General features: G+C 50.0%; 4 protein-coding genes across 5 annotated transcripts in view; 2 read left to right on the top strand and 2 right to left on the bottom strand.

Annotated features, from left to right (window-relative positions):
* EMC1 (ER membrane protein complex subunit 1) overlaps nucleotides 1-1,222 on the bottom strand; it is a 34,349-nt gene extending 33,127 nt beyond the window's left edge. For both annotated transcript variants that reach the window (XM_049772150.1, XM_049772151.1), the window contains exon 1: nucleotides 1,100-1,222. In XM_049772150.1, the coding sequence (XP_049628107.1) occupies nucleotides 1,100-1,206 (107 nt within the window). In that variant the 5' untranslated portion in view covers nucleotides 1,207-1,222. The remainder of the gene's footprint in view (nucleotides 1-1,099) is intronic.
* Nucleotides 1-17,061, top strand: part of HTR6 (5-hydroxytryptamine receptor 6) — a 742,605-nt gene that overhangs the window by 395,325 nt on the left and 330,219 nt on the right. The window lies entirely within an intron of this gene.
* On the top strand, nucleotides 1,529-6,624 carry MRTO4 (MRT4 homolog, ribosome maturation factor). The gene is made up of 8 exons (XM_049772118.1): nucleotides 1,529-1,575; nucleotides 3,991-4,049; nucleotides 4,560-4,663; nucleotides 5,171-5,252; nucleotides 5,339-5,406; nucleotides 5,574-5,725; nucleotides 6,081-6,157; nucleotides 6,259-6,624. The coding sequence occupies exons 1-8, from the start codon at nucleotides 1,548-1,550 to the stop codon at nucleotides 6,412-6,414; spliced, it is 726 nt and encodes a 241-aa protein (XP_049628075.1). The 5' UTR covers nucleotides 1,529-1,547; the 3' UTR covers nucleotides 6,415-6,624.
* Nucleotides 8,782-17,031, bottom strand: AKR7A2 (aldo-keto reductase family 7 member A2). Its single transcript, XM_049772062.1, has 7 exons — nucleotides 16,670-17,031; nucleotides 13,015-13,202; nucleotides 12,736-12,840; nucleotides 11,785-11,881; nucleotides 11,485-11,584; nucleotides 10,682-10,811; nucleotides 8,782-9,229 (listed from the first exon to the last, which is right to left on the bottom strand). The coding sequence occupies exons 1-7, from the start codon at nucleotides 16,989-16,991 to the stop codon at nucleotides 9,068-9,070; spliced, it is 1,104 nt and encodes a 367-aa protein (XP_049628019.1). The 5' UTR covers nucleotides 16,992-17,031; the 3' UTR covers nucleotides 8,782-9,067.

Below are 17,061 nucleotides of genomic sequence, written 5' to 3'. Positions count from 1 at the left end.
AATTCCCAGCATCCCATATGGTTCCCCAGATTGCCTGGGGTGATTTCTGAGTGCAGAAGCCAGGAGTCGCCCCTGAGCGCCGCTGGGTGTGAGTCAAAAACCAACCAACCATCAACCAATTAATCAATAAAGTTTTAAATATATATATATTATGAATTATTCAAATAATGACTTTTGGCGGAGTGCTGGACTGGAAAAAATGAAAAGGATTCTGTTGGGGCTTGCATATAAATCCAATACCCAATGCCAATTTGCGGAGGAGGAAGTTCATGCAACCAGCACCAGAGTGTCACAGACAGAGCCAGCAAGAACAGGAGCAGGAGGAGGAGGAGGAGGGAGGAGGAGCACATTTCGACCTCTGACCAACAACAGCCCAGCAGGTGAGAATAGCTTCCTGGGCAAGAGACCCACATAGTCAGTCACACCTGGACAGAAGGTCCCCTGGCACCCTCCTAAAACCGATCAGTTGTTGTTTTTGCCTTTATTTTGCGAAGTAGACGTCGTTTCATTGAGGAAATCTGAGAGTGAAGAAGGAACCTCCTACACCCCCCCCCCACACACACACGCATACACACATCAAGTAAAAAGGAAGGAATCGGGCATCCCCAGATTTGGAAACCGGAGACTCCAGAGTGGAACATGACATATGGTTCTTTAATTTCTGGGCAAGGATTTCATTTTGCACTGGGCCCCCAATAATATTATTTGGTGTTACTCTTTGACTCCTATTATCTTTCTCCACCCTGCGCCCTCTTCTCTCCTCCCTCTGTTTTCTAAACCCACTGACATTTAGCTATGGGAATAGCTTGCTTGGCATGAATCTCAGTTTTGCCACATCAGAATGCTGCTGTGGACTCCACTGTTGTGACGACCTTCCGTTTCTTTTAGCTGTGAAATGGTCTAGTAACCTAGTGTATTCCCTAATTGATACAAGGATGCACGAGATAATGTCTTTCGATTACTTAGTGCACGACCTAGCTCATGGAGTGCAGCAGGTGCATTGCCTCCTCCCTGGCCTCCTTGGCTGGAGACAGGCATCCAGGGAGATGGGGGGACATTTACCGCCTATTTGCCGACGAGACCCTACGAGTTTACGCACCAATCAAACTTGCCCACTTGGTCTTCGTAGACGGCGGCCGCGAGGATGAGCAGCGCAGCCCATAGACAGACTCGAACGGGACCCGCAGCCACTGCTGCCGCCGCCATGATGGTGCGCGCAGTCCGCCACGGTCCCGGCATGCCCCGGGCTCAGGGGTGCCCAGAGCTCCGCCTCCGCGGAACCATAGAGTCGCGAAGGGCCCCTCCAGTCATCCGCCATTTGATGCATTTTAGGCTGGAAGACACTTCATACACATTCCCAAGGTACGCGGAAAATATTCCCGGCGGAGCGGGGAAGAGTTTAAGTGGTCTTATGGAGGCGAAAAGTGAACCCAGTGGATCAGGCACTCGCAAGGACAGCCCCGACGAGGCTTGTTCCCAGAAGCCCCCGCGCCGCGCCGGGGTCCTAACAGGCTACTCGGCCTCCCGTCGCACGTGTCTGCAGCGCCATGCCGAAGTCCAAGCGAGACAAGAAAGGTGGGTACCCGGCTGAATGGGGGCGATCGGGGCGGGGTGGGAAGGTGGGCGGGTGGGCCTTGGCTGCAGTGGGTCTGGGAGGGTGAGCTCCCGGGGTCTCTGAATAAGGCGGAGTGAGGGGGTCTGAGGGTAGGCCGCACTGGAGGGAGATGCAGCCTGGGCTAGTCTACAGGGATGCTACTGTCTAGCTCAGTGGTTCTCAAATAGTGGGGTGGGTCCCCCGGGAGCGGGGGGCTGCGAGGCTCCATAAAGGGGGGCGCGTTTGACCTCGGCAAACACTGTCATAACAAGCTAAGTCCCGTGTCTATGTCTCTGGAGCTGAGAGTCGCTGTGTCCCGCTTCAAACCTTGCTTCGAAAAGCTATGCATTGCAAAACGTGCTCATTGTAACCATTCATCCAGACATCACCTCTAAATTAAGAAATAAGCTCAAAATTTTTTTTTTAAAAATCAACTCAAATGGGCCCGGAGAGATAGCACAGCGGCGTTTGCCTTGCAAACAGACAATCCAGGACCAAAGGTGGTTGGTTCGAATCCCAGTGTCCCATATGGTCCCCCGAGCCTGCCAGGAGCTATTTCTGAGCAGACAGCCAGGAGTGACCCCTGAGCACCGCCTGGTGTGGCCCAAAATCCAAAAACCAAAAAAAAAAAAAAAAATGCAGCTCAAATTATTGTATATACTTTTGTTTTGCAGGTTAGTCTTTTTTAATAAAGGGGGCTCGAAAAATGTTTTCTTCCTGGGGGGGGGGCATGACAGAAAAGAATTGAGACGCACTGCTAGCTTAACGTGTTTGTTTTAGGATTGGAATGGGGGGAAGAGTTCTTGGGCGCCCAGGTCCTAGTCTCTTGTTTCCCTGGGCTTCCCCCTTGCTCACCACCCAGGACCCCTTTCCTTTCCTTCCATGCGGTGTTATGCTGATGTCTTGTTTGGGCATGAGGTTCCCCCCCACCTCCCAAATACCAGTCGTGGTGAGGTCGAGGCCATACGGTGTCAGGCTTGAACTCGGGGATATAGCGTGCCACGCGTGAAAGATCTAGCCCTTTGGATCATCTTCCGCGATGTCTTGCATTTTGTTTTTATTTAATTTTGGTTTTTGGATCACACCAGCGGCTCTCGGGTTTACTCCTGGCTCTGCACACAGAAATCCCTCCTGGCAGTCACAGGGGGACCAGTGTCTGGAATTTTGTATGTGAACTTCCTTTTCTGCCTAGGGACCTCACTTTCGGATATTGGCGGTGCTGAATCTTTCTGTGCTTACTTAGAGCCTTCTGTGACCATTCTCAGACTCTCCAAGCCCTGTTCTCTACAAGGTTCAGGCAGCAAATAATCTACCAGCCTGAACATTTCTTAGTGTTGCATTTGAATTTGTAGCAGTTACAAAAAAAAGCCAGGCTCACGGGAAGCTTAGAATTTTAGAGGAAACTACCCTCCAGAATACCAAAAGGCAGATGGTGTCATGAGTCCCCTAGAAGAGTAGAGAAAAAGTGAGGGAATAGGGACATGCCTGGAAGGGCTGGCACACTTGCTTTGCTTGTAAGGGGTCCAGGTTTGATTCCTACATCTCATGAGTCTTTGGGCACTGCGTGGAGTGGCTCCTTTCTGAGAAGCACCTAAGGCTTGGCAGTGCTTAGATATTTGCTCTCTTTTTTTTTTTTTTTTTTTTTTTGTTTTTGGGTCACACCCGGCAGTGCTCAGGGGTTACTCCTGGCTCCATGCTCAGAAATTGCTCCTGGCAGGCACGGGGGACCATATGGGACGCCGGGATTTGAACCGATGACCTTCTGCATGAAAGGCAAACGCCTTACCTCCATGCTATCTCTCCGGCCCCGATATTTGCTCTCTTAATGTGACTAAGCTGTACTCCGATGGAGGCCATGGTCAGATCCACAAAGCCTTTTGAAAAGGGGCAGTTGGACCCCAGCTATGTTACAACACAGGTGTGACATCCCTTCTTCCATGGGTGCAAACTGCTTGGCAAGGGCAGGTACCCAACCAGCAGTGCATCCCCTACTCTGGCTCCAGAGTAGAGGCAGACCTTGAGGGGCGAGTGCTATGGCTCCAAGCAGTAGGTAATTTGCATCTGACCACCAGCCAGTCCTGCTTCTATATGTGCTCCAGAAGTAGGAAGCAGCTCACCCTACACCTCAGTGATTTTTTTTTTCCAGGTCAGCCTAGAACATATAGGATCACCTATTTTGTGTACCAGGAAAATATGTTAAGGACTTACCCAGGCTCAGGAATTTGAAAGAATGATTGCACTGAGGACCCTAGAATACTGTGGGTTATTCAAGCCTGACTCCCTCTTAGAAGGGCTGAGTTCAGCTGAGTCCCCACTCCCCCGCAGTAATAGAGTACTTCTTGTGGCTTCAGGACTGCTGTCTCACCCATACTCCTTCCTCTCTCCTTCTCTGTCAGTGTCCCTCACCAAAACTGCCAAGAAAGGCCTGGAACTGAAACAGAACCTGATTGAAGAGGTATGGCCTCATACTTTCAATGCTTCTGGATCTTTTATTTGGTTACAGAGATAGGCTAAGCCTGTCAGTGACATCACCATTTGCTGCTTAAGTCACATGGGTACTGATTGGGGGGGGGGGCATTGGTAGCACGGGCTGAGGTCAAAAAGACTAGAGTGTCCTGCGTTTGAGAAAAGCACCAGGCACAGACTGCATTGCATGGCTGCAGGCAAGGCACAAGTAGGTTTCTGCCACATGCTGTTTCCTTGAAATCACCCTGTAAAAGATGTGGCCAGCAACCAGAACCCCATAGGATAGGTGGCTTCATCTGCTCAGAAGTAGTTGCTTCTGAGCAACTAGCTGTTGCCAGATATTTATCCCCCTGGAAAGAATCAGAGCAGAGAAGGAGCTGCTTCTGCTGCTGGCCATTGGGTGAGGTGAAGGTCCTAGATTCTTGGGAATTAGAACAGAGTATTGCCCAATCCACCCTGCCCCTCAAGTTCCAGAGTCCCCTGATGAATTGTCCCACAGCTTCGGAAATGTGTGGACACATACAAGCACCTTTTCATCTTCTCTGTGGCCAACATGAGGAACAGCAAGCTGAAGGACATCCGGAATGCCTGGAAGCACAGCCGGTGAGCATCAGGGCTGGACCATGCCACTCTCGAAACGGTCACTGTGGATGGAGTATAGCAGATAGGGCACTTGCCTTGAAGATGGCCAATCATTCTTGAGTCTTAGTACACCTTATGGTCTCCAGAGCACAGTTATGAGTTAGCTTTGAGCACCACCCTTGGTCCAAAAACAAAAAAATAAACAGGCTCTTAAGAGTCTCTGGAGACTACCAGCCAAACTAGAAGAGCTGGGGTTCATATCTAGGATATCATGCATGTAAGGCATGTTCCTCAGCCCTCATACCCTTTGGGGTGTCGCCTTGTGCTGGGGGTTGCACACTGGGATACAGAGTCTTGCTGCCCCTTTTTTGTTTGGATCATCCCATAAAACTGGGCTAAGACTGGATGTGACCAAAGGCAGAGGGAAGGACCCAGGGCTGCAGGGAAGGAAATAGCATTTCTGACCATGCTGCAGAAACCCTGGGGCTGGAGCCAGGCTATTCCTTCAGCATTATCCTTTCTCTGTAGAATGTTCTTTGGCAAAAACAAAGTGATGATGGTGGCTTTGGGCCGAAGTCCATCCGATGAATACAAGGACAACCTGCACCAGGTGAGCCTTCGACCCTCTTCCCAGGATGGAAAAGATTGCTGTCATTTACATGCTCCAGTAACACTGAGCCAAGCCCTCTTTCTTAGGTCAGCAAGAAACTGAGAGGTGAAGTTGGTCTCCTTTTTACCAATCGCACCAAGGAGGAAGTGAATGAGTGAGTGTCTGTGAGGAGCCCTGGCAAAGAGAAGAAAAAAGGACTCTGGTGTCTGCACAGTCCCTGGCGCCTTGGGACAGTCTGTCCCCTGGCAAAGAGTTGGCCTAGGGCAGGTGACTTGGGGGCCAGACAGAAACCCCCTCTTTCTACCTTTTCTCCTCTCCTAGGTGGTTCACAAAATTCTCAGAAATGGACTTTGCTCGAGCTGGAAACAAAGCCACTTTCACCGTGAGCCTGGACCCAGGACCACTGGCGCAGTTCCCACATTCTATGGAACCACAGCTCAGGCAGCTGGGCCTGCCCACTGCCCTCAAGAGAGGTAGTGACAAGCCCCTGGCAGGAAGTTTAGTGCTGACAACAGTCATTCCCTACAGGACAGGAATAAGTTCAGCAGGCAAGAGGCCTAGAATTAATTGATCCTGGTCACTATAGGGTGTGAAATAAAAACCAATTAATGGACATATCAGCCCCTCTTGTATTTAGAGCTCAAATCCTGCAATTAAAGGTCTAGGGAGGTCACTGCTATTTCCCTAAAGCCTTCCCAGGCCACTAAACTTCCTGACCCTTGTACACGAGAGGAGGGTATGGAGAGCAAGCAGCAGGCAGGGTTCTGGCCTGGACATTAGGCCAAAGGCTCTGCATGGACCAGTAACTGTGGGGGCCCTTCTCTGCAGGTGTGGTGACTCTGCTGTCTGACTATGAGGTGTGCAAGGAGGGCGATGTGCTGACTCCCGAGCAGGCCCGAGTCCTGGTGAGCATGCCCACTTCAGCCACAATGATCGGCAGGGCCTGGGCACTACAGAAACTGCCTCACACTCAACCCTTTGATCCCTGCTGCCTTTGTCTTTGCAGAAGCTTTTCGGGTATGAGATGGCTGAGTTCAAGGTGACTGTCAAGTACATGTGGGATGCAGGTTCTGGACGGTTCCAACAGATGGGAGAGGAGGAGCTGCCAGAGAGTGCACCTGAGTCCTCAGAGGAGTCAGAAGACGATCAGGACGACAGCTGATAAGCACTGGACACCCTGTGCTCCTGTGGACTGAACTGTGCGGGGGTGCTGCTGCCCCACTGTGGCTGAGTCACACGAGGATATCAGGGACAGACTGTTTCAAGAATGAAACCCTGGCAGAATGTTTATTGCAGCAGGCAGGGTTCTCCCTGCAGGTAACACGAAGGACTTTTCCCAGAAAAAAAGAATGGCTTTTGGGGGCCAAAATGATAGTGCGAGTAAAGGATTTGCTTTGTACATAGCCAAGCAGGGTTTGATGCCTGCCATCCCATAGCCAGCTAGGAGAGAGCCCTGAGCTCTGCTGGATGTGGCCCAAAAATAAGAAATCACCTTTGGGTGTTGCCTCTTCCGGGGGTCCCAGAATTCCCTTTGCTTATTTACTTCTCAGGCCAGCTTCCATGAAGCTAGTGAGAAACAACACAAACCTCTTCCTTAGTAGTGCTCAAGCCCCTTAAATAGTGCCAGACCCAAAAACGTTCATACAGGGATCTCCAACCCACCCATTGTTTATTTTGACACTATTTGCACTAGCTTAGATAGGTAATAGCCAAAAAATAATGGGAAGGAAAGTCACACCTCGTAGCCCTCAGAGATCAATCCTGGCAGTCTTGGGGGACCACATGGGATGCCAGGGACCAAACCTGGGTCAACCACATACACAGTAAGGCAAGCATGCTACTCACTGTACTGTCCTTTCAGTCATGCAATAGCTGAAGTAGGTAGAAGAAATAGTGCCATGGGTAAGGCACTTGCTTTACATTCAGCAGTCAGGGTTCAATCCCAGGTATTCAACTCCTGCTAAGTAAGCTCTAAGTATTCTTGGGTGTGGCCCCAAACAAAACTTAGTCCATAAGAAAATGGGGAGAAGGGTCAGATGTATGGTGGGTAGAACACTTGCCTTGTATATGGCTAACCCAGATTTGATAACTTGGTACTTATATACCCGAGCCCTGCCAGAAATGAGCATTGAGCAAAACCGAATGTAGTCCAGAAACAAATTAACCATAAAAATAAACAGACTTGGGGCCAGAGCAATGGCAAGTCCCTGTATCCGATATAGTCCCCTGAGCCTGCCAGGAGCAACTTCTGAGCACAAAGCCTGGAGTAACACCTGAGCCCTGCCATATGTGCCCCCCCCATAAATGCCCTACTGCTGGGCTATCGCTCCAGTCCTATCATTTTACATTTTTACAACTAGTGTATGAACTTTTAAAATACTTAAAAAATCTGTCAATAGGTATCTAGCAACATGATCTCTACAACTTGGATATATTTTTCTTTGATGGATAATACATTGAGCATCTTTTCGCCATCTTCAAACATCTGGTATTTATCTTTAGAGAAAGATCTACTCAAGTCATCTGCTTGTTTAGATTGGGGCCACATCTGGCATGTTCAGAGTTTATTCCTGTCTGGGGGGTCCATTTGATGAATTTCAATCTGCTGTTTGCAAGGCAAGCACCTACTGTCACTCCAACCCTGGGGATTAAGAATTTTAAGGAGGGGGCCGGAGCAATAGCACAGCTTTAGGTTGTATGCCTGCACTTGGCCAATACAGGAGAGACCACAGTTCAAATCCCGGCATGGTCCCATATGGTTGGTTGCCCTGAGCCTGCCAGGAGCAACTTCTGAGTGAGCGCCACTGGGTATGACCCAAAAACCAAAAGATAAAAATTTTTTTTGTGGTTTTTGGGTCACACCCGGCAGTGCTCAGGGGTTTTTCCTGGCTCCCTACTCAGAAATTGCTCCTGGCATGCATGGGGGACCATATGGGACGCCGGGATTCGAACCGATGACCTTCTGCATGAAAGGTAAATGCCTTATCTCCATGCTATCTCTCTGGCCCCCCCAAAAAATTTTTTAAGGGTGACAAGGTGACGAAAGCTAAGCACTCACTGCAACCATTATGTAAAAAATGGCTCAAAGTGTTGGTTGGAGCATGTGCCATGCAGGAGGACCAGGTTTGATCCAGGGTACCAAATGGTCCAGAGTACTACCAGGAGTAAAGCCCCAATACTGCTGGTTATGGCCAAAAGCCTCACGAAAATGGGTCCTTGGGATCCAAATGGTTTTATTCTTTATTTTTGGTGGTATCTACTGATAGATGTTTCAGTTCTATGTAACTGCGAGAGAGAAAACCAGGGCACATGATTCCATTTTTCTCCGTAATGCAGCCCAGCTGTTGAGGCTTGGCTGGGGAGACCCACTACCCACCTGAGAACAGTGGTTTCCAAACTTTTTCATATCCAGCATAGCACCCATCTGCAGGGTGGCAACTGAAGGAATTACCATTCCACAGTATTATCTCCATTGCAAACAGGATGGAAACAAGTAGAAGGAAAAGAGAAGACTGCCCTACACCACAGAAGGCCAAGAGCTTGTTTTATTGTGACAGAAAATAGCTGTGTTGAGTTCAGCTACTTCCTTTATACACTGAAGTTAACAAACGCAGGAATCTAGACTCATGATCCAGATGACCACGCTAAAGAGATCTAACTGGTAAACACATCTCTGAGATGTAAAAGCTCTGGGTCATCAACCAGCAGCACACACACCAATACTGAAAATGGAAGAGGTTATTTTAAGGCAGAGACTGGTCTGAGCAAAGAAGAGATGACCGAAAAAGTTTTGGCAATCTGAACCAAGTTGGGACCTAACGGAAGTAGTTGGGACATTCGTGGGCAACCACATGCCAGGCCTGATCAAAAGCCTGCACCACAGACTGCTCCAGAGGACCTTCCTCCACTGCTGCCAAGTTCTGTTCCAGCTGTTCCAGGCTGGACATGCCCAAGATGACAGCATCCCCACGGGCACCCTGCAAGAACATATGCCAGATGTCAAACCCCTTTGACACCAACACGAGCCCCACACACTTCCTGGCAATCCTGCCCCTGTCTACATGGAATTTGCTTGGGGTTTTAGTTTTTGGTTATGACAGCACCAGGCTTGAACACTGTAGTGCTAGAAAGTGAACTTGGGTCCCCTGCATACAAAGCATGTGCTCAGTTTTCTGAGCCACTTCTCCAGTCCCCAGATGGCATGAGGTTATTTATGCCATATAAACAAAGGGCCAGAGCAACTGTACAGCAGGTAGAGCTTGCCTTACATAAATCCACCAGTTCGATCACCAGCATCCTATAAGTTCCCCAAGCCTGTCAGGAATGATTCCTAAGTGCAGAATCAGGAGTAGCCCCTGAGTATTGCTGGGTGTAGCCCAAAAACTTAAAAAGAAATTTAAGGTGTCTTCAGCAATTGCCAACGGAGGGGCCAAAGTGATAGTCTAACCTAAGTTTGATCCCCAGTGAGCCCACCAGTAATGATCCTTGAGTGCAGAGCCAGGAATAACTTCTGATCACCACCAGGTGTGACCCCAAAACAATAATTGCTTAGGGCTGAGCAATAGCACATGCCTTGCATGTAGCCAATCTGGGTTGGTCCCCACAGCCTGCCAGGAGTAATTTCGGAGCACAGAGCCAGGAATGACCCCTGAACACCTTCAGGTGTGCTCCAAAACCCAAAATAATAGTATTAATTGTAACTGTGACTCCAAATCTTTTCTTTCTCTCCTCTCACTGCTCATCCTCAAACCCAAGTTTAGAGCTAAGTACCTCCACTTCACCACTGTATAAATAAGGCTTAGTTATGCAACTGCTCCAAACTCAATCTTCTCTTTCTTCAGTTCAGTTATTGGATAGGAAAAGTCTATCCAGCACTCTGCTCCCCTTGATTAATCACCTAAGATGTCACACCTGATAAGGACTAAGCAATCCTTAAAAAGATGCTGTTAATGACTTTTATCACCTCACACTCAGATACAGAAAACAACAGTAGTTCTTTCCAGAAGGTAAGAGAGACACATATGAGAAAAAAACTAGACCTCACCTCTTGTTTTTGGTCACATCCATCAATGCTCAGGGATCACTCCTGGCAGTGCTCTGGAGACCATATGTAATACCTGTTCTATCACTCTGACCCCTAAACCTAATTATATTTTTAAACTTTATTAATTGGTTAATTGGTTTTGGGGCCACACCCAGCAGCACTCCTGGCTCTGCACCCAGAAATTACCCTTGGCAGGCTGGGGGACCATATGCGATGGCAGGAATCGAACTGGGTCCCTCCCGGTTGGCCGCATGCAAGGCAAATGCCCTACCATTGTGCTATCTCTTCAACCCCCCCCTAAACCTAATATCACTCCAACTAGCACATGCTAGACACAAGATCTCTCAATGTTGGCCTCTGACTCTGGCTCCAGGACGGGACTCACCTGCAGCTGGGAGTGGTGGTACATCCAGCGAAGAGCTGCCGACGTCATGCCAGGCGCACTGGAGCTATAAGCAGTCTGCAGGGCCTTTTCCACCAGGGCAATGGCCTCAAAGTGGTGCTCCTTCCAGAAACTGGATGGGTAAGGGGGTGGCCAAGGTATTACTATTTGGGTCACAGGGATCCCTAACCAAATGAATAATCTTGCAGCAAGGAGGGAACAGTGTCTGACCATTTGGGGAAGCAAAACCACTCGAATACTGTCACCATATGACCTTAACATTTTTACTCCTAAAAACTCTAAACCTATCAAAGGCAACTAATACAGGGACAGGACTTAGTCCAGGCCACAGTTCCAATCCAGGGCTAATGTTTTTGTTGGTTTTGTAGCCACACCTGGTGGTGCCCAGGGGACCATATGCCATGCCAGATTGTGTGTGGGGTGTGTGTGTGGGGGGGGATGAGGGCTGATCAAGCCACATGCAAGACAAGCACCTTAACCCCATGCCCTTTCTCTGACCCAGGGTTCTTGCCTTCCTACTTGGAAGGTTTGAGAAGCACTTCTCAGGGAAGAGCTGACTTAGAAGACCTGGAGTAAAGTACTGGGAATCACGATTTCTCATAGTGGCCCCAAAGAAGTAAGAAACACTACCAGGGACTCCTATAGGAGTTGAGAGACATAGTTCTAGGCAGTAAAATGGATCTGAAGCCCCCAGGAAGAGAAGCAGGAGCACCTCTGTTTCACACCAAGCCCCACTCCCCCGTGCTGGTTCCATCTCAGCCATCCTAACTCAAATTCCCGCTCACCGATTCCTGTAGGTCTCTGCCCAGTTATTCCCGAAGAATCGGCCCACCGGCTGTTTCCCATCCTTGTCCTCATACTTGTACTTGCCAGTCAGCAGACCCCCTGCAGAAGGCTGCAATCAGATCCCCTTGCCCACACTACTCCCAGAAGCCACTCTGCACTAGAGCAAATATGGGAGTGGGGATGAACCAGGAGGGGTGGAGGACACAGCCAGGCGTCTGGTTAAAGCCCTCCCACTTCCCAAACATTGGGTCAGGAATGCCTCCCACCTGGATGGAGCCAGTCCCCACTGCAGCCCATACCAGCCAAGGGGTTGTAGGCGTAGAACCTCAGTCCAAAGTGCCTGAGGCAGGGGAAGAGCTCTGTCTCCACCTGCCGGGTGGTGGCGTTGTACATGCCCTGCAGGGAGAGGGACCAGCTGGGCAAGGGCCTTTGTCAAGGGAAGGGAAAGCTGTCTTCATTCAAAACCTTCAGCAGGGCAGAGCCATAAAACAGAGAATAGGGCATTTGCCTTGCATGCAACCAACCCATGTTCAATCCCAGGCATCCTATATGCCTCCCCCAAGCCTCCCATGAGTGATTTTTGAGCACAGAGCCAGAAGTAACCCCTGAGCACTGCCTAGTGTGGCCAAAAGACAAAAACAAAATGGAAAAAAGCCTCCAGCTAAGACTGATCGAGGACTGGGGCAATGATGGCCCAAATCAAGAATGGTGCCAGGATGTGAAGTCATTGTGGGGCACAAGGAAGGGAAAACAAATGGACAGTCTATCATGGGGCAGACTATTGATTGGTAAGACACTGGGTTTCAAAATATGAGCATTCTAACTGGCTCTGAGGGATGTGACGGTGGAGTGAAAACACCGTTAGTGGTTGGGGGGAGGCCCTGTGTCCCCAGCAGAAGTCCAAGAGAGCTTGCTAAAAGCACAGAGAGAGGGAGGGGGGAAGCTGAGCAGTGGGAATAGCTTCTAGAGGAAGACCCACTTCATGAAACCTGAGCACTTAAATCAGGCAAAGAAGTAGAGGCAGGCTCTATGGACAAGTGAAGAAGTGGGAAGGTCGGGTCTCTGTGCGGGACCACAGCAAGCAGTGCTCAGCATGCCTGGTATGGAGCTTGCAGGATATTCTCAATGCACCAGGGAGCCCTGACAGACTGCAAGCAGGCAAGAGAATGGCTGCTGGGGAGAGAAACTGGGCACAAAGGAAGATCAGCAGAAGCCCTGAAAACAGTGGTTTTTGCAGTTTAGACCCTCACCTGGTACACAGTGGGCAGGATCCAGCTGTTGTTCTTGCAGATGGTGCAGATCTCAGCAACCTCCCAGGCAGCATAGTTGGAAAGGCCAAGCTCCACAAACTTGCCCTGCAAGGAAGAGGTCCAGGTTAGAACCCGTCAAGGTTGAGGACACCAGGATGGGATGATGGGATTGGACCCCCAGAGCATGGTCTGTACCCAGCTCCACACTTGGTTACTACTAGTGTCTCCATGCTTTGTGGGTGTGTTCCAGGAAGAGAGCAGAGCCCACGCCCTCCTCACCTCCTGGTGCAGCTGGTGACAGGCACGCAGTGTCTCCTCTACAGGGGTGCCATGGTCAGGGGCATGGAGGTAGAAGAGGTCCACCTGTGGGCACTGCAATCGCTTCAGCGACGACTCTAGCTGGGCTCGGAGACTGTCTGGTTTCAGTGACTTCCCATCCCAGGGATTGGCTTTGGTGGCAATCTTCACTTTGAGGGGAGAATAAAATGGTTAAAAGACTTCTTTAGTCACTGAGTCTTGGCCACATCCAGTGGTGCTCAGGGGCTACTCCCAGCTCAGTGTTGGGAGGTCACTCCTGGCAGTGTTCAGGGGCTCATGTAGTGCTGATGATAAAATTTGGGGGGACCCATATGCCAAGTAGGTGGTCAGACCATTGAATCATCTCCTCTCCTCACCCCCTAAGAGACTTTTTTAATTTTGATTTTGGGACCATAGCAGGCTATGTTCAGGACATACTCCTGGCTCTGAGCCCAGGAAACCATATGGGGTTCTGAGGATCAGACCCAGGTCAGATGTGTACAAGCCAAGTCCCACTATACTATCCCTCCAGCCACCTAAGAGATGTCTTACACATCATGTGACCCTAGCATTGTGATCCTGACTAAATTATTTCAGTTCTCTAGACTCAGTTCTCTAATCTACTAATGGGGATAAAGCTGTCCTCAGCACCATGAGGTGGGTTAAATCATGTGACATTTCAGGGGTGTGATGATCAGCCTCGAAACCACTCCAGCCTCACATCAGAGGATGCCCTCACAGGGTTGAGCTAAACACAAGTGATCTATTGCCTTTAAGGCACTCACATTGATGTCACAATCTAGGTAACATTGACATGCTAAGTGCAGCAGAGAAAGGTGTTGAAGAAGAAGGAAGAGAATTGTGGACAACCTGGGAATTCCAAGGGAGACAGACATCTAGAGGTGGCATGTCCTAAAGCTCAATCTCTCCAAAAACAAGTGTCAGATAGGAAGGGCAGGCACACGTCCAAGCCAGTGGAAACACAAGCAAAGTTAGAAAGGGAAGAAAACAGTCAGAGGAAAGCAAATCCATGCAAATCCAAGTTAACTGAGCAACTGTTTTCCCAGACAGGGAGAAGAGGAAATTAAGGGGGCGCAGCCTTAGTCCCAAAGAGTTTTTTCAAACCTGCAAAGGTCTGAAGCCACTATGGCTGCATTTATTTATTTATTTATTGGTTTTTGGGTCACACCCAGAAAATCAGAAATTGCTCCTAGCAGGCTCAGGGGACCATATGGGATATCGGGATTTGAACCACTGACCTACTGCATGCAAGGCAAATGCCTTACCTCCATGCTATCTCTCCAGCCCCAGAAAACTCTGGCTGCATTATTGAAAAAGAACTCTGGAGGCAGGCATGAAGACAAGCCAAGAGGCTGCTGTAATTCAGAAAACAGGGGCTGGAGAGATAGCATAGAGGTAGGGCATTTGCCTTGCATGCAGAAGGATGGTGGTTCGAATCCCGGCATCCTATATGATCCCCCAAGCCTGCCAGGAACGATTTCTAAGCAAAGAGCCAGGAGTAATCCCTGAGCACTGACGGGTGTGAACCCCCCCCTCCCCCCAAAATAAAGAATTCAGGAAACACAAAAAAAGCCACATGACCAGAACAGCTAACGAGACCAATCTGAAAGCAGGCTGAAGGCCAAAGGAGCAGAAGGTAATTCTGGTTTCCAAGCTCTCTCCATGTCATAGAAGCACTCGTCCACTGCAAGGACACGTTCCTCAAGGCCAAGGTGTCAGGCCAAGCAGACAGCCTGGCAGTGTTCAGGGGAGTCCCAACTGCCTGGAGCAATGGACACGACCATGCTCTACTTTTCCTTCTTGGCAAAAGCCAAGCCAGCACGTGGGAGGCAGAGTTAATCTGTGCACACAGGAATGAACAAACACTGCCTCTCCTCTGCTGAGTCTTCTCCTCATCTCTCATTTCTCAACTCACTCTCAGTGTGAACTTTGTCTCATGTCCAACTGCAAGACTTGTGCCCAGTGAATACTCAGCTCAAAAGAAACAAGGAATGAAGGAAGTGGGGCCAGAGAGATAGCACAGCAAGTTTGCTTTGTGAGAGCCAAACTGGATTTGATTCTCAACATCCCATATGGTTCCCCCCCCCCCCTCCCGGCACTAAACTACTGAATGCAGAACCAGGAATAACCATCAGGTATGGTCCAAAATCCAAAAATGGCATACCCTGTGGCATTCAGAGGTTACTCCTGGCTCTGCACTCAGAAATTGCTCCTGGAAGGGTTGGGGGACCATATGGGAAGCTGGGAATAGAACTGGGGTCCATCCCAGGTAGGCCCCGTGCAAGGCAAATGCCCTACCGCTGGGTTATCTTTCTGGCCCCTAATTTTTTTTTAATTTAACTTAATTAAAAAGCAAGGAAGGACTGGGAAGGAAAATTCAATTCAAAAAAAAAAAAATGTCCTGCTCCCTGAAAGGCTTCTTCCCCAAGGAACTGAAGAGCGAGCCTGAGACCCACAGGGCTAATCTCTCCCTCCAGACCCCCACCCTCACCTGAGCTATGCACTTATGTAAAACCCAAATAAGAAGACCACCAGCCCACATCCAATTTGCAGGCTGGGAAGAAAGAGCTGTGAGAGTGGAAAAGGAAGCAAAACGTGGTGGTTAGTGGAACAGTTAACATTTTCTGGGCCCCAAAAGTGTCAGTCACCCTCCTAAGGTCCCCCAAAGTCATCAGTTCAGTGAGGAAAAGTTTCTTCCTCACTCTCAGCCATGTAGCCACACACCCGGCATTTCTAAGCCTGGTTCTGGCACAGTCAGGCCCTCGAAACTTCCAATGTCCTTTTATTCTAATCTTCCCAACAAACCAATATTGTTTCACGGAAGCCCAAGTCTGGATTCTCTGACCTTCCTTAATCAGTGGCTGCCCCCGTGCTGGCCCACCCTTTTCATCCTCCAACATTTTTCCTTCGCTGGGCGATATATCCAGCACTCTCCCTCATTAGTTGAGATCCTCAAAGTGCTTTAGGTACCTTCCCACCTAGAACCCATAAAAAAGCAGCCTTCAGACCTTGGGAGTAGACCTAGGAATTGGAGAGATAACAGTTTGCTTAAAAAAAAAAAAATTAGGATTTGATCCCCCAGCATTGCATAACATCCCCTGAACCTGGATAAGAGTAATCTTTGAGCAAAGAGCCAGGAGTAATATCTGAGCACCGTCAAGAGATTTCCTTCTCCTAGCATACCTTCCCTGCCTTTCTGCCCCAACCCCCACGGCGTCTACGACATTCCAGAGAGACAGGATCAATTGCCAGGCGATCCGAGCAAAGTCTAAGGTCTAATGAAGACCAAGATATGAGGGGAAAAATGTGATCGGGGCGTGCAATGCAGAGTGAGCAAAAGGGAGAGACGACCTGGCTCAGGGGTGCAGACTTTACCGAAAAAAATGTGATCAGGGGGTGCAATGCAGAGTGAGCAAATAGAGAGAGGAGGTTAACTGGCCCAGGGGTGCAGATTTTACCGAAAAAATGTGATCAGGGCATGCAATGCAAAGTGAGCAGAAAGGGAGAGGAGGCAAACTGGCCCAGGGGTGCAGACTTAACCGAAAAAATGTGATCAGGGGGTGCAATGCAGAGTGAGCAAATAGAGAAGTGGCTAACTGGCCCTGGGGTGCTTTACCTCTGCAGTCGCCGCCCCCCAGCCCGAGCCCGAGGCCGCCCAGGATGCTCTCGGATTGGCCGTCGCTGTACATCAGGGCCGTGTCCAGCTCGGTGTAGCCGCGCTCCAGGAAAGCGCGCACCGACGCGGCGCTAGCCGGGGCGTCCATGCGACGTCCCATCTCCATCGTACCCAGCACGGTGGCGGGCAGCGACGAGTCGCCCGAAGCCCGCGACGCCCGGGACATAGTGGCGGAGGCTACGGGGCGCACGTCGGGAGAACCGGGACGACTCGCGCTGCGGGCGGCGGCGCGCGCCACGGCCCGGGACGCGGCTCGCAACATGACGTCGGCGCCTGCGCACTGGAGCCTGCTCTCTGGCCACGCCCACCCGCCGTCGGCGCCTGCGCACTGG

Source organism: Suncus etruscus, chromosome 4, assembly GCF_024139225.1.
Source record: "Suncus etruscus isolate mSunEtr1 chromosome 4, mSunEtr1.pri.cur, whole genome shotgun sequence".
NCBI lineage: Eukaryota > Metazoa > Chordata > Mammalia > Eulipotyphla > Soricidae > Suncus > Suncus etruscus.
The sequence above is the reverse complement of the archived record's forward strand: the minus strand, read 5'-3'. Positions and strand labels throughout refer to the sequence as shown.

What these genes read in the sequence shown, in the direction of transcription:
- AKR7A2 (XM_049772062.1), bottom strand. Translation starts at nt 16,991, where the DNA reads ATGTTGCGAGCCGCGTCCCGGGCCGTGGCGCGCGCCGCCGCCCGCAGC. An exon ending in GGGGGGCGGCGACTGCAGAG is followed by an intron (nt 13,203 to 16,669) that starts GTAAAGCACCCC and finishes CTCCCCTCAAAG; the next exon opens with TGAAGATTGCCACCAAAGCC. An exon ending in TCCTGCCCACTGTGTACCAG is followed by an intron (nt 11,882 to 12,735) that starts GTGAGGGTCTAA and finishes CTCTCCCTGCAG; the next exon opens with GGCATGTACAACGCCACCAC.
- MRTO4 (XM_049772118.1), top strand. Translation starts at nt 1,548, where the DNA reads ATGCCGAAGTCCAAGCGAGACAAGAAAG. An exon ending in AATGCCTGGAAGCACAGCCG is followed by an intron (nt 4,664 to 5,170) that starts GTGAGCATCAGG and finishes CTTTCTCTGTAG; the next exon opens with AATGTTCTTTGGCAAAAACA. An exon ending in CCGAGCAGGCCCGAGTCCTG is followed by an intron (nt 6,158 to 6,258) that starts GTGAGCATGCCC and finishes TTGTCTTTGCAG; the next exon opens with AAGCTTTTCGGGTATGAGAT.